Here is a 14,129-nt window from a genome sequence, read left to right as displayed (position 1 = left end):
TAATCTGAGGGAAATATGTCTCTCTAATATGGTTATACACTTGGCAGGAGGTTAGGAAGTGCAGCTCAGTTTCCACCTCATTTTGTGGGCAGTGTGCACATAGCCTGTCTTCTCTTGAGAGCCAGGTCTGCTGTCGGCAGCCTTTCTCAATAGCAAGGCTATGCTCACTGAGTCTGTACATAGTCAAAGATTTCCTTAATTTTGGGTCAGTCACAGTGGTCAGGTATTCTGCCACTGTGTACTCTCTGTTTAGGGCCAAATAGTATTCTAGTATGCTACGTTTTTTTGTAAATTCTTTCCAATGTGTCAAGTAATTCTCTTTTTTTTCTCATGATTTGGTTGGGTCTAATTGTGTTGCTGTCCTGGGGCTCTGTTCGTGAACCAGCTTGCTTAGGGGGCTCTTCTCCAGGTTTATTTCTCTGTAGGTGAAATGGCTTTGTCATGGAAGGTTTGGGAATTGCTTTTAGGTGGTTGTAGAATGCAATCTTTCGCTCTCTCTCTGTCTCTGTAACGTTCATCATATTCCTCCTCCTCGGATGAGGAGGAGCATGGATCGGACCAACACGCAGCGAGGTATGCAGACATAAAGAATTTATTTAACAAGACGAACACTGACACGAAATACACTTGAATAGAATACAAAACAACAAAACGACGTAGACAGACCTGAACTTGAGAACTTACATAGACACGAAGAACGCACGAACAGGGAAAGACTAGCCAAACGAACGAACAAACGAAACAGTCCCGTGTGGTAGACATAGACACAGGAACAATCACCCACAAACAAACAGTGTGAACACCCTACCTTAAAACCTCTAACGCCTCACAAACCCAGATCCGGGAGCACCCCCATCACAAAAGCTGACTAGCATAGCCTAGCCTAAAGCCACAGGGATATCATATAATAAAATGTTCATGAAATCACAAGTCCAAGACACCAAATGAAAGATACAGATCTTGTGAATAAAGCCATCATTTCTGATTTTTAAAATGTTTTACAGGGAAGACAAAATATGTAAATCTATTAGCTAACCACGTTAGCAAAAGACACCACTCCCATACTCCACCATTTTGTACTCCATCAGCAGCTCTCACAAATTCGACCAAATAAAGATATAAATAGCCACTAACCAAGAAACAACCTCATCAGATGACAGTCTGATAACATATTTATTGTATAGCATAGGTTTTGTTAGAAAAATGTGCATATTTCAGGTATAAGTCATAGTTTACAATTGCAGCCCCATCACAACTCTCACTAAAATGACTAGAATAACTACAGAGACCATCGTGTATTAGCTAATTACTCATCATAAAACATTTCTTAAAAATACACAGCGTACAGCAATTGAAAGACACAGATCTTGTGAATCAAGACAATATTTCAGATTTTCTAAGTGTTTTACAGCGAAAACACAATATATCGTTATATTAGCTTACCACAATAGCAAATCAGATTGATTCCAGCCAAACATAGCGATAACGTATTCACCACCAAAATAAATTCATTTTTCACTAACCTTCTCAGAATTCTTCAGATGACAGTCCTGTAACATCATATTACACAATCCATATAGGTTTTGTTCGAAAATGTGCATATTTAGCAGCACAAATCGTGGTTATACAATGTGATCAGTGGCAACAGGTCATGCATTCTGGCCGGCCCCATCTTGGAAAGGCACCTAATCTAATCAATAAATAATCGTAAACTTGACTAAAAAATACAGGTTGGACATCAAATGAAAGATGCAGTAGTTATTAATGCAACCGCTGAGTTAGATTTTTTAAATTAACGTTACTAGACATACAGTGTGCGTTACAGCCAGACTAGTGCTGCAATAATGGCGGACAAATCCGTTTACATTTTTCCACATAAATACGGAATAACATCATAAATAGCTCTTACTTTTGGACGAGCTTCCATCAGAATCTTGGCCAAGTGGTCCTTTGTCCAAAAGAATCGTTGCTTGGTTGTAAAACGTCGTCTTCAACTTCGGAATTAGCCGCTAACAATAGCTATGTGGCCACAACATGCCCAAATCCTCAAAACGCAATACAATGGAAATTCCGAAAAAAGCAATATACTCGCATAAACTGATATAACTCGGTTTAAAATAACTTCATTATGATGTTTCTAACACCTATATCGAATTAAATTACAGACGGATATATCTAAGGTCGATAACTGAGCGTTTCAAAATGCCATCCTGAGGTCTTGCTTTGCGTAATGACGAACGTCAAAAAGAGAGCTCCCCTCGTTCCTTGGCCTTTTATAAACTCTGAGAACTACGTAGAAACTCCATTCCACTTCTCATTGGTTACTGACATCCAGGGGAAGGCGGGTGCAGTTCATGTCGACCCATAGGATACATACAGAGCTTTAAACTGATCTGAGAACAGAGCCTCGTTTTCAGACCTTCGCAGTTCCTGTCATGGATTTCGCTGCAGAAAGAGTTCTGTTTCACCCACAGACATAATTCAAACGGTTTTAGAAACTAGAGAGTGTTTTCTATCCAATAGTAATAATAATATGCATATTGTACGAGCAAGAATTGAGTACGAGGCAGTTTAATTTGGATACGAATTTGTGCTATGTCGAAATGGCACCCCCCTAGTGGCAAGAAGTTTTAATATGGTTCTCAATCAGAGGAAACGTCAAACACCTGCCCCTAATTGAGAACCATATCAGGCAACACATTGAACCCAACATAGAAACACATAACATAGAATGCCCACCCCAACTCACGCCCTGACCAACTAAACACATACAAAAACAACAGAAAACAGGTCAGGAACGTGACAGTCTCTCTCTGAGTGTGTGTGTTTCAGCTCTCACCCGAAAACCCAAGATAGGTAATATGATAGTTGCCTACTGGAGAGTTGCTTTCACTCCTACACTTCCTTCATAGCAGCGCAGGTGAAGGAAAGGAGATAAGGAGAGGAATCCTCCTTAGTGTCTTGAGATGCACCCTCGCTCTCTGAGTAGGTCATGTGACTATGTGCTATGAGAGGTCAGTCCCTCTGCTTAAAGCAGACATTTTTATGGGATTAGCCGGTTTCTACACACACTGACAGCACGACACCCAACGATGGCCACACTGTGACAGACCTGGGACACAATCAGGTAAGGGGAATCTATACTATATTGTGTACCTTTGAATAACCTGAAAAAATACACAAGAAAGTCATATCAGAATGTGTATAGGACAGTTGTAAACAAGATAGGAAGAGCACATGTAGACAGGCAGGCGGAAAGGGAGGATGATGTCTTGATCCCGCCATAGCAACAGGCAGGGATTGGGATGCGCTATAGGTACAAAGATCAGGTCAAGCAGTGTTGCAACTCCTCCGTATGCATGAGAAGAAACGCAGTGATGCAGATTATACCAGTTAACTAGAGAAGAAGTAGTCATGTCTGACACTTAGGACAATGGGAAGACCTTGAGGTGTTCTAATAATAATGGACAATGGCCGAAAACCTTATAAACAGGCTTAATGGTTGATAAGTAGGAAGATAAATAGAGGAGTTGGCGTCGGTGAAGTGGACTGACCTAGCCCTGTTCCTAAAACCTTCTTCCTAGTTTTTACATAAGTGACTTTGGCGTGAACTATGAGTAAACAGTGTCACTAACCAGTGTTGGGGAGTAGCGAACTACATGTAGGTCAACTACTAATTTTACTACCTTTTGCAGTAGCTTGGTGGTAGTTGAACTAAATTCAGATTTAGGGAGTGTTTTCATTAGTTAATTACTTTCTTTTGCCATCTAGTGATGTATCTAGCTGCTGGAACTACACGCTATGTTGGCAAAAATAAAATATGGTTAACTAGGCAATAATTACACATTGTGTTAAAATAAGACCCCAAAGTAATATGTTCTTGCAATTTGTCGTCTATGACATTTCAGATTTTTAACGAAGTAGTTTGGATGTAGTGAACTACTTTTTCAAAGTTAACTTTAGTGAAGTAAACTATATTTTTCTATAAAGGGTAGATTTAGTGTAGCTTAACTTCTTACAGTTTGAAGTAATTGGATGCTTGGTAAACTATATCTTCAGAGTAGCTTCCCCAACACTGTCACTAACTCTGTGACCACTGTACTGTAAACCTGACCCCAGGACTCAGCTTATAGCGGTCATGAAGTGGCTAGAAAATAAGACATTGGGCACTAAGACTGGGAATTAAAGATGATTTCAACTGCTCATTATTTGGACAAATTGACAATGATTTTGACATTATTTCCCAAATCAATTGTGCAAAGGTGCCTTTTCCCTTTTTGTGTTCCCTGGTGACAAAATCGGTTGCCATGGCGTCCCTGGAGGAAGAGTTGACCTGTTCGTTGTGCCGCGACGTCTTCAGCCAGGCCCAGTCCCTGCTGTGTGGCCACAGCTTCTGCCCGGCCTGCGTACGGGACACCTGGGGGCACAGGAAGGCTGGGGTCAGGGGTCGCTTCACCTGCGCACAGTGCCAGGAGGAACAAGGGGTGGTGGCATGTGACTGCTGCCCACCTGTGGGGGAAAAGGACCAGGCGGGGACCACCGTGGCGGTGAAGACCTGCCTGCGCTGCGAGGTGTCTCTGTGTGCAGAGCACCTGCAGCCCCACCTGGAGCGGCCCGCCTTCAAGACACACCTGCTGGTGGAACCCCTGGGAGATCTGACTCACCGCAGGTGTCCCGCCCACAAGGAGATATTCCTCTACTACTGTGCAGACGAGCAGGTGTACGTGTGTTCAGAGTGCCTATTGGAAGGTGGCCATGCACAGCACCGCATTAAAGGACTGAGGAAGGTGGAGGAGGACCTCAAGGTCAGTAAACAACCTGTAGTTCCCTACAACTGGTGTTATAGTGTGGCTATAACAGTTCTAGATCCGTGTGTTTCCACAGGTCATCCTCAAGAGCCTTCTCCAGAAAGCAGATGAAAAGCTGAATGAAGGTGAACGGATCCTCCAAGAGCACCAGAACACTGACCTCACTATAACAGTGAGTAACCACACACACATGCTTATAGCGGTCCATCAATTTCCTGTTCATGCTTATAATAATCTATCCAAGCTTCTATTCTGCCTGAAAGCTGAGTCCTGTTATGACCTTAAAAATCGATAGTGATGGTTGTTGTCCCCCTGCAGGACATGTCTGTGGCAAATGACTCCCAGGTGGAACGTATGGGTGTAGACCTGCAGCTGCAGGTGGAGAGGCTAGTGCTGGCCCTGAGGGAGAGCACCTTGAGGGAGAGGCAGAAGGTCATGGAGCGCCTGCAGAACGACTGCAGCAGGGTGAGGGTGGACCTGAGTAAGACCCAGGACATTCACCACTACCTGGCATCCTTGCTGGAGGAGACAGACCCCTTCCTGCTCATCTGGGTGAGATGTTTATTATTACCGGGAACCAAGATGACTAGAGAGAGGAGAGGGTTTGAAGAAGCCAATTGGAATCTGGGGATGATTTGGATACCATGGAAGTAAGAGCAAACAGGTTGGATATTCCGCCAGGGTAGTGGAGTTTACAGCCTACTTTTGGGACAAGTGCCATTGTGTCATTAGTGACCACGCAAGAGTTAGGACCTCAGTATTGCAATAAAACAATAGATATCCAACTTCACAGTAACCATTTCAGGCAGTTAGCCACAACCTTTGAGTATCCTCAAACAAACCAACTTGATCAAAGCCATCCTCTCAAATCATTTGATGGCATAGGTCACTATTCTGGTAATCATTCTGAATCTGAACATTCACTTCTGTACTGTACTGCAATGTTTAAACAACCTATTTATTTACAAGACAGCATATGTTGTACACTGCATAGCAGAGGATTTCAACTAATCTGTTTACCTCCCTGTCCATCTGGGGATCGATTCACAGTGCCATTCATGCAGGATTTGTACTATGGCATTGAAGGCTTTCTGCTTTTATTGATTAGCCGTCAATGAATGTCTCTTTTTTAAAGATAGTACATTTGAATAACTTTATTGACAGTTTTGTATTATTGTCTTATAACCATGTATAATGGTGAATTACAGTGCGTAAAATTGTCAATTTATACACAATACCCATAATGACAAAGCAAAAACAGGTTTTTTGAATTTTTAGCAAATGTATAAAAAGAAATCAATGGAAATATAACAGTTACATAAGTATTCAGACCGTTTCCTCAAAACTTTGTTGAAGCACCTTTGGCAGCGATTACAGTCTTGAGTATTCTTGGGTATGACGCTACAAGTTTGGCACCACAGTATTTTGGGAGTTTCTCCCATTCTTCTCTACAGATCCTCTCAAGCTCTGTCAGGTTGGATTGGGAACGTCGATGCACAGCTATTTTCAGGTCTCTCCAGAGATGTTCGATCAGGTTCAAGTCCGTGCTCTGGCTGGGCCACTCAAGGACATTCTGAGACTTGTCCCAAAGCCACTCCTGCGTTGTCTTGGCTGTGTGCTTAGGGTCGTTGTCCTGTTGGAAGGTAAACCTTCACCCCAGTCGAAAGTCCTGAGTGCTCTGGAGCAGGTTTTCATCAAGGACCTCTCTGTACTTTTCTCCATTCATATTTCCCTCGATCCTGACTATTCTCCCAGTACCTGCTGCTGAAAAACATCCCCGCAGCATGATGCTGCCACCACCATGCTTCACCGTAGGGATGGTGCCAGGTTTCCTCCAGACGTGACACTTGGTATTCAGTCCAAAGAGGTCAATCTTGGTTTCATCAGACCAGAGTATCTTGTTTCTCATGGTCTGAGAGTCTTTAGTTGCCTTTTGGCAAACTCCAAGCGGGCTGTCATGTGCCTTTTACTGAGGAGTGGCTTCCATCTGGCCACTACCATAAGGCCTGATTGGTGGAGTGCTGCAGAGATGGTTGTCCTCCTGGAAGGTTCTCCCATCTCCAGAGAGGAACCATCGTGACCATCGGGTTTTTGGCCGGGTGACCAGCTCTAGGAAGAGTCTTGGTGGTTCCAAACGTCTTCCATTTAAGAATGATGGAGGCCACTGTGTTCTTGGGGACCTTCAATGCTGCAGTAATGTTTTGGTACCCTTCCCCAGATCTGTGCCTCAACACAATCCTTTCTCGGAGCTCTACGGACAATTCCTTCGACCTCATGGCTTGGTTTTTACTCTGACATGCACTGTCAACTATGGGACCTTATATGGACAGATGTTTGCCTTTCCAAATCATGTCCAATCAATTCAATTGACCACAGATGGACTCCAGTCAAGTTGTAGAAACATCTCAAGGATGATCAATGGAAACAGGGTGAACCTGAGCTCAATTTCAAGTCTCATAGCAAAGGGTCTGAATACTTATGCAAATAAGGTATTTCTGTTTTTTCTTTTTTATAAATTGGCAAAAATCTCTAACAACCTGTTTTTGCTTTGTCATTATGAGGTATTGTCTGTAGATTATTATTCTTTTTTTTTTTTTTAAATCAATTTTAAAATAAGGCTGAAACGTAACAAAATGTGGAAAAACTCAAGGGGTCTGAATACTTTCCGAATGCACTGTATAATTATTATTACAGTCTTATAACAGTCCTTGGCTCATTTTCTTTGTTCTGTCCACAGGCATTTCATTCTGATGACTCAAGGTAAATAAGGAATAGGTATTCATCGGTATGATATTGTTTGTGTCTGTTTGTGTGCGTGCGTGCTTGTGTATGTGCATATGTTTGAGTATAACATGATTTGTGTCTAACCTGATACCTGCTGTGCTCTATAACAGGCTGCTTGTGGAACTGAACTGCCCCCTGTTCACCCCTGACCCTGTCAACCTGGACAGGAAGTACATTGTGGAGGACATTGAGAGCAAGCACAGACAGTTCATCACCGAGACTCTGCACTGTCTCACCGTACTCAAGAGAGAGCTCTGTGAGTGTACAGGCTGAACCTTCAACCCTTATATCTGAGATGGGATGAATTCAGGTTTATTCATTCATATTTACTTTGTCTCTGTGCTTTCTGTCTCTCTCTATTTCTATAGCGACAAGTCCGTTGACTCTGGACACTAACTCTGCACATCCTCTCCTGAGCATTTCTGATGGCCTGCGGTCAGCCATGCGGGTCAAACACCGCCTTCCATGTGCCACTCACCCCGACCGCTTCGATCACTGGGCTCAAGTCCTTACCGTCCAGACATTCTCCTCTGGAACCCATTACTGGGAGCTGGAGGCAGAAGGCTTCTGGGACATTGCGGTGTCCTACCGGAGCATCGGGCGGAAGGGGAAGGTGGGCAATGCCTTTGGAATTAACAAGGTACATTGTCATCACTCTTCTTCCCCTTGTTCTTCTTCATGTGGTCTTTAATAATAGCAAGAACTGTGGTAATAAGACTAACATGACATGTTAGTTGTCATCTCTGTAAACTGATCTGGAAGTTGATCAATAGCTAGCTTTCCATCCAATTGGCGACCGATTTTAATTGAAATTGTCACATCCTGATCTGTTTCACTTGTTTTTGTGCTTGTCTCAACCCCCCTCCAGGTGTCGCTCATCTTCCCCATAATCCCCAGTGTATTTATACCTCTGTTCTCTGTTTGTCTGTTGCCAGTTGGTCTTGTTTTCCTAGTCTCTGTTTTCTAGCCCTCCCGGCTCCGACCTGTTCTACCTGCCCTGACACTGAGCCCGCCTGCCTGACCATTCAGCCTGCCTGTCCTCGACCTGCCTATTGCCTGCCCCTTGTATTTTAATAAATATCAGAGACTCGAACCATCTGCCTCCTGTGTCTGCATCTGGGTCTCGCCCTGTGTCGTTATAGTAGGAACTGGCCATGACTGACCCAGCAGACTCGGACCGGCTCTGTAACGCTGTCTCCCTGCAGGGAGGCACCATTGAAAAACATGAGGAGCTACTTCAGAGCCTTATGGAAGGTCTCCATATGCTGTCGGGACTCCATAACCAGGGTTTCAAAATGTTACTAGAGCAATTCCATGGACCATCTATCAGGCAGCATGCCACAATGGAGACCTCCTGGACGCTCAGTAATTCCCCTGCCAGTGATGATTTTGTACAGCCTACCCCGCCTTCCCGAGAACCCAGATTACATCAAGAACCCTGTAGTGTGGCAGACTACGCAGTAGTCTGTCACACGTTAGCCACCGAGAGTGCCTGCAAACCGGAGACTCTGTTTGATACCTTTCTTCATGGACTATCCAAGGACATTAAAGACGACCTCGCAGCTCGGGAGTTACTCCTGGACCTCGACTCCCTCATAGCCTTAACAATAAGGATGATGGACGTCTATGAGAGCGCAGGAGGGAGAGGTCTGTTTTCAGCCCCACTCGTTTGTCCACGGCTGCCGGCTCGCCCCCGAAGAACCCCGGGAGTCCACGACGCCTGCATTTTCGAGAGGATCTGAAGTCAACCGAGTCCCGTCGGGATCATCGAGAACGAGCGACTCGTTTTCTACGCAACGGGGCAGATCTAGATTGTTGCCTCAGAATTGACTACAGATGCTTAACTCCAACAGTTGCCTGTATTGTGGTGCTACAGGGCATGACAGTACCAGTAAAAGACCAGACTCATCAGCTAGGTAAGAGTGCCATGGTGGACCATACTGGGAGTTTTCTATCACATTACTCGTACTCTCTTCTGTGTTATCCTGCTGTGGGGTGACTGGTCTAAATCTCTCCGGGTGCTCATTGACTCTGGAGCTGATGAGAGTTTTATGAACACTACTCTGGTATCGGAGCTGGGTATCTCCACACAACCCCTCGCCGTTCCCATGGACGCCAGAGCACTGGACGGAAACACCATAGGCAGGGTCACTCATAGTACAGTGCCCATTAACCTGCGTGTGTCGGGCAATCACAGTGAGTCCATACAACTTCTTCTCATTGAATCTCCCAATGTTCCTGTTGTTTCTGGATTTTCATGACTCCAGAGGCACAACCCCGTTATTGACTGGACCACTAGTTCTATCCTGGGTTGGAGCCCGTTCTGCCACACATTGCCTGAAGGAGGCGCATCCTACACCGGGACGACCTTCTGCGGGCTCTGGTAAAGCCTCAGATTTCTCAGCTGTTCCTGCGGAATACCAGGACCTCCTGGAGGTGTTCAGCAAGACTCGCGCCACCTCCCTCCCTCTGCATTGTCCCTACAATTGCGCTATTGATCTCCTCCCGGGCACAACACCGCCTCGTGGGCGGCTATATTCCCTGTCTGGCAATGAGACCAAGGCCATGGAGGAGTACATTGAGGACTCTCTGGCTGCTGGGAGCATTTGTCCTTCTGCCTCCCCTGCTGGCGCAGGGTTCTTCTTTGTGGAAAAAAAGGACAAGACCCTGTGTCCATGTATCGACTACCGGGGCCTCAATGACATCAAGGTGAAGAATCGTTACCCTCTACCACTCCTCTCCCTGGCCCGGCTTACCAAATGTTTGTCCCTGATTCGGCCCAAGCTCAGGTCCGTGAATGGGCTCATTCCTCCAAGCCCACCTGCCATCCCGGCTCCCATCGAACCCTGGCCTTCATCCGACAACACTTTTGGTGGCCCACTATGGTTCCTGACGCCTCAGCCTTCGTCGCCGCATGCACGGTGTGTGCTCAGAATAAGACTCCGTGGGAAGCTCCGGCTGGCCTCCTTCAGCCACTCCCTGTTCCTCATCGTCCCTGGTCCCATATATCCTTGGAAATTGTCACTGAGCTTCCTCCATCTGATGGCAACATCACTATCCTGACAGTAATGGATAGGTTCTCTAAAGCTGACAATTTCATCCCTCTCCCTAAGTTACCTCCAGCCAAGGAGAAGGCCCAGCTCATGGTGCAGCACGTCTTCTGAATCCATGGACTCCCTGTTGACATTGTCTCTGATCGTGATCCTCAATTCTCGTCCCGATTCTGGAAGGCGTTCTGCACCCTGATTGGGTTGTCGGCCAGCCTGTCCTGCGGATTTCATCCCCAGTCAAACGGCCAGTAGGAGCATGCCAATCAAGACCTGGAGACTGTGCTTAGGTGCCTCGCCTCAACCAACCCCACCACCTGGAGGCGGCAACTAATATGGGTGGAGTATGCCCAGAACACTCTTCTCTGCTCGGCCACTGGGCTTTCGCCCTTTGGGATATCAGGCCCCGCTCTTCCCAGAGCAAGAAGAAGAGGTCAACATACCCTCGGCCCAGATGTTCGTCCTCCCCGTCTCATCGACGGCCAACCGGCCTCCTGTGTCTGCATCTGGGTCTCGTCATGTGTCGTTATAACAAATATAAAAAATATGCATAAATAAAATATGCATTTTCCCACCAGTGGTGTGTTTCCACCAAACAGACTTGTTGGGGATAAAAATCAGTGCGTGATGATGTAGTGCACAGAAAATGTACTTCTACGCTTAAGGTTTCATGTACAGAATAAAAATCTTAAATCAATCGTATTTTAAACTTGTCACAAAAACTGTTGCTTTAAATGTGCCTACTCTGCCACGTCGGCTCCCGAGTGGCGCAAGGCACTGCATCTCAGTGCTAGAGGTGTCACTACAGACACCTCTAGCATAATATTTATTGGAAAGGAGCATCAAGCTCATCCCCGTGCACTTTCACCACCCTGTGAAGTTCATCATAATGTATTTAACGTGTAGCCTAATAAACTGCATGGTTTCCCGAGTCATAGTGGGAGGACCACCACCATATCATAGTGTGACCTGCTGGAGGTCATTTTGCAGGGCTCTGGCAGTGCCCCTCCTTGCACAAAGGCGGAGGTAGCGGTCCTGCTGCTGGGTTGTTGCCCTCCTACGGCCTCCTCCACGTCTCCTGATGTACTGGCCTGTCTACTGGTAGCGCCTCCATGCTCTGGACACTACGCTGACAGACACAGCAAACCTTGTTGCCACAGCTCGCATTGATGTGCCATCCTGGATGAACTGCACTACCTGAGCCACTTGTGTGGGTTGTAGACTCCGTCTCATGCTACCACTAGAGTGAGAGCACCGCCAGCATTCAAAAGTGACCAAAACATCAGCCAGGAAGCGTAGGAACTGAGGAGTGGTCTGTGGTCACCACCTGCAGAATCACTCCTTTATTGGGGGTGTCTTGCTAATTGCCTATAATTTCCACCTTTTGTCTATTCCATTTGCACAACAGCATGTGACATTTATTGTCAATCAGTGTTGCTTCCTAAGTGGACAGTTTGATTTCACAGAAGTGTGATTGACTTGGAGTTACATTGTGTTGTTTAAGTGTTCCCTTTATTTTTTGGAGCAGTGTATATATTTTTTTATATGATATGACTTTACTCCAGGGGCGTAGGCACCCCCTGGGGAGCCAGGCCCACCCAATCAGATTGAGGAAAATCTGCTCTTTTACTTGTGTTCCAAACGGGACATTATTTGTCGTTTACCTAAACACCATCAGATAGAAATCATAGCAAGCAGTGCACTGGGTTAGCCAGATTTGATGAAATATAACAGAACAGATTACCTGGAAATGACATTCACTCTCACGGGATGGGTTGCCCAAAATATCTAACTGAAAGTCACACCACCCAATAGGTCAGGAATATGACTTCATTGAGGCATATGTCACTGTGCTTCTATGGCTATATGCACCATGCAATTTTAGTTTTAATTAGCTTTTTAAAAAATCTATCTTTTCTCTCTACCCCATGGCAAAATGTGTGGAATAGCATGAGATTAGGTATAAAACTGCACATTTTTCTCCTTGCCCCATGGCAAAGAAAATTCACCCACATTTCTGCAGGCCCACCCACCAACGAATTTCTCGCTATGCCATTTCTTTAGTCGCATAAAAACTGTGGATAGAAACATCGTTATTTTCTTTAATTGGTCTCTTTGAATATAACTTTTATCACGAGAAACAAATGGTGATAAAAAATGAAATGGTTAGTTTTCTATATTGACTGCTAGATGATGGATGATGTTTTGACTTGCAGATGTCTTGGAGCTTGACACAGCAGCATGATAGAAAGCTGGCCGCCTGGCACAACCGCAGGAAGACACGCATCTCCAGTCGAATGTCAGGCAACCGTGTTGGCGTAGCCCTGGACTATGGCGCAGGCACCATCACCTTCTCCGAGGTGGGGCCATCCAACACCCTGACCTACCTGCACAACTTCACCACCTCCTTCAGCCAGCCCGTGTGCCTGGGCTTTGGCCTCTACAAAGCTGAGCTCCATAGCAGAATCTCCATTGTGAGGCTTTGAGAGATCATCAGGAACCAGAGAATTAGAATGGGGTGGGAGCTCAAGGATAGAGACTTTGTGGGAGGTTTCCTTCTGGAACATCTCCCAGGACCTCATGAGGGATTGGACGATGAACAATAGAGCTTGTGTGAGCATGACGAATGGTAAGACTACATTCTTACAGAGCTCAGGACTCAAAGTACTATGAACTATGACTTTGAATCAGTAAGGAATGGATGTGTATGTCCTACTTTTGTCACAGTTTGGGGGAATTTGAAAGACCCAAGCAACTTGGACCCAAGGGAGAGTTTTAATCAAATACATCCAATCTACAGGACAATATTCTAAAGAAAATGTAACATTCAGTGGATAGTTCTAGATTCTTGTGATGCAACATAGATATGGGGTCCCTTTTCCTATTCTGAGTGTGTTTAGACAATTTTTTATGCATATAATAAAATGGGTTCTATGGGGCACTCATGTACCAAGCTAAATAACCCAAATAATGTTGAGAAAAAAGAGATGGAAGGTGTGTGGACTGAACCATATTGTAGTATAGATAACAAAATCATCAGACATTAGAATCTTTCACAAAAGTGAAATTATGTAAGCCATTATATTGAAAGGGATTCGCTTGAAGATGCTCAAGGCAGATTCATATGCTTTAAATCAATGTCATAGTTCGTGTCGGACTAAACGATGTCACAAAATTACCTTCAACATTAAAACATCTCAGATGCAATACTTTCACTGTCACTTTTCATTGTTAGAGAGAAAATGAGTAGGTGGGTGAGTGACAGAGAATTAAAGAATGTGTGTGAGAGAACGAGAGAGAGAGAGAGAGAGAGAGAGAGAGAGAGAGAGAGAGAGAGAGAGAGAGAGAGAGAGAGAGAGAGAGAGAGAGAGAGAGAGAGAGAGAGAGAGAGAGAGAGAGAGAGAGAGAGAGAGAGAGAGAGAGAGAGAGAGAGAGAGAGAGAGAGAGAGAGAGAGAGAGAGAGAGAGAGAGAGAGAGAGAGAGATTATAA

At 45.1% G+C, this 14,129-nt stretch overlaps 1 protein-coding gene across 2 annotated transcripts; it reads left to right on the top strand.

Annotated features, from left to right (window-relative positions):
• The first annotated feature begins 3,038 nt into the window (after window positions 1-3,038).
• Window positions 3,039-13,849, top strand: LOC129824255 (E3 ubiquitin/ISG15 ligase TRIM25-like). 2 transcript variants are annotated; one of them, XM_055883758.1, is made up of 8 exons: window positions 3,039-3,127; window positions 4,263-4,805; window positions 4,885-4,980; window positions 5,127-5,360; window positions 7,546-7,568; window positions 7,703-7,848; window positions 7,961-8,232; window positions 12,856-13,849. In XM_055883758.1, the coding sequence occupies exons 2-8, from the start codon at window positions 4,308-4,310 to the stop codon at window positions 13,123-13,125; spliced, it is 1,539 nt and encodes a 512-aa protein (XP_055739733.1). In that variant the 5' UTR covers window positions 3,039-3,127; window positions 4,263-4,307; the 3' UTR covers window positions 13,126-13,849. The 2 variants fall into 2 exon arrangements, with proteins under 2 accessions (XP_055739733.1, XP_055739734.1); XM_055883759.1 differs by lacking the exon at window positions 3,039-3,127 and having other exon boundaries at window positions 4,156-4,805.
• The last annotated feature ends 280 nt before the right edge of the window (window positions 13,850-14,129 follow it).

Source organism: Salvelinus fontinalis, chromosome 26 (assembly GCF_029448725.1).
Source record: "Salvelinus fontinalis isolate EN_2023a chromosome 26, ASM2944872v1, whole genome shotgun sequence".
In the NCBI taxonomy this organism is placed as follows: domain Eukaryota; kingdom Metazoa; phylum Chordata; class Actinopteri; order Salmoniformes; family Salmonidae; genus Salvelinus; species Salvelinus fontinalis.
Note: the sequence above shows the minus strand (reverse complement) of the source record. Positions and strands in the feature narration are given on the sequence as shown.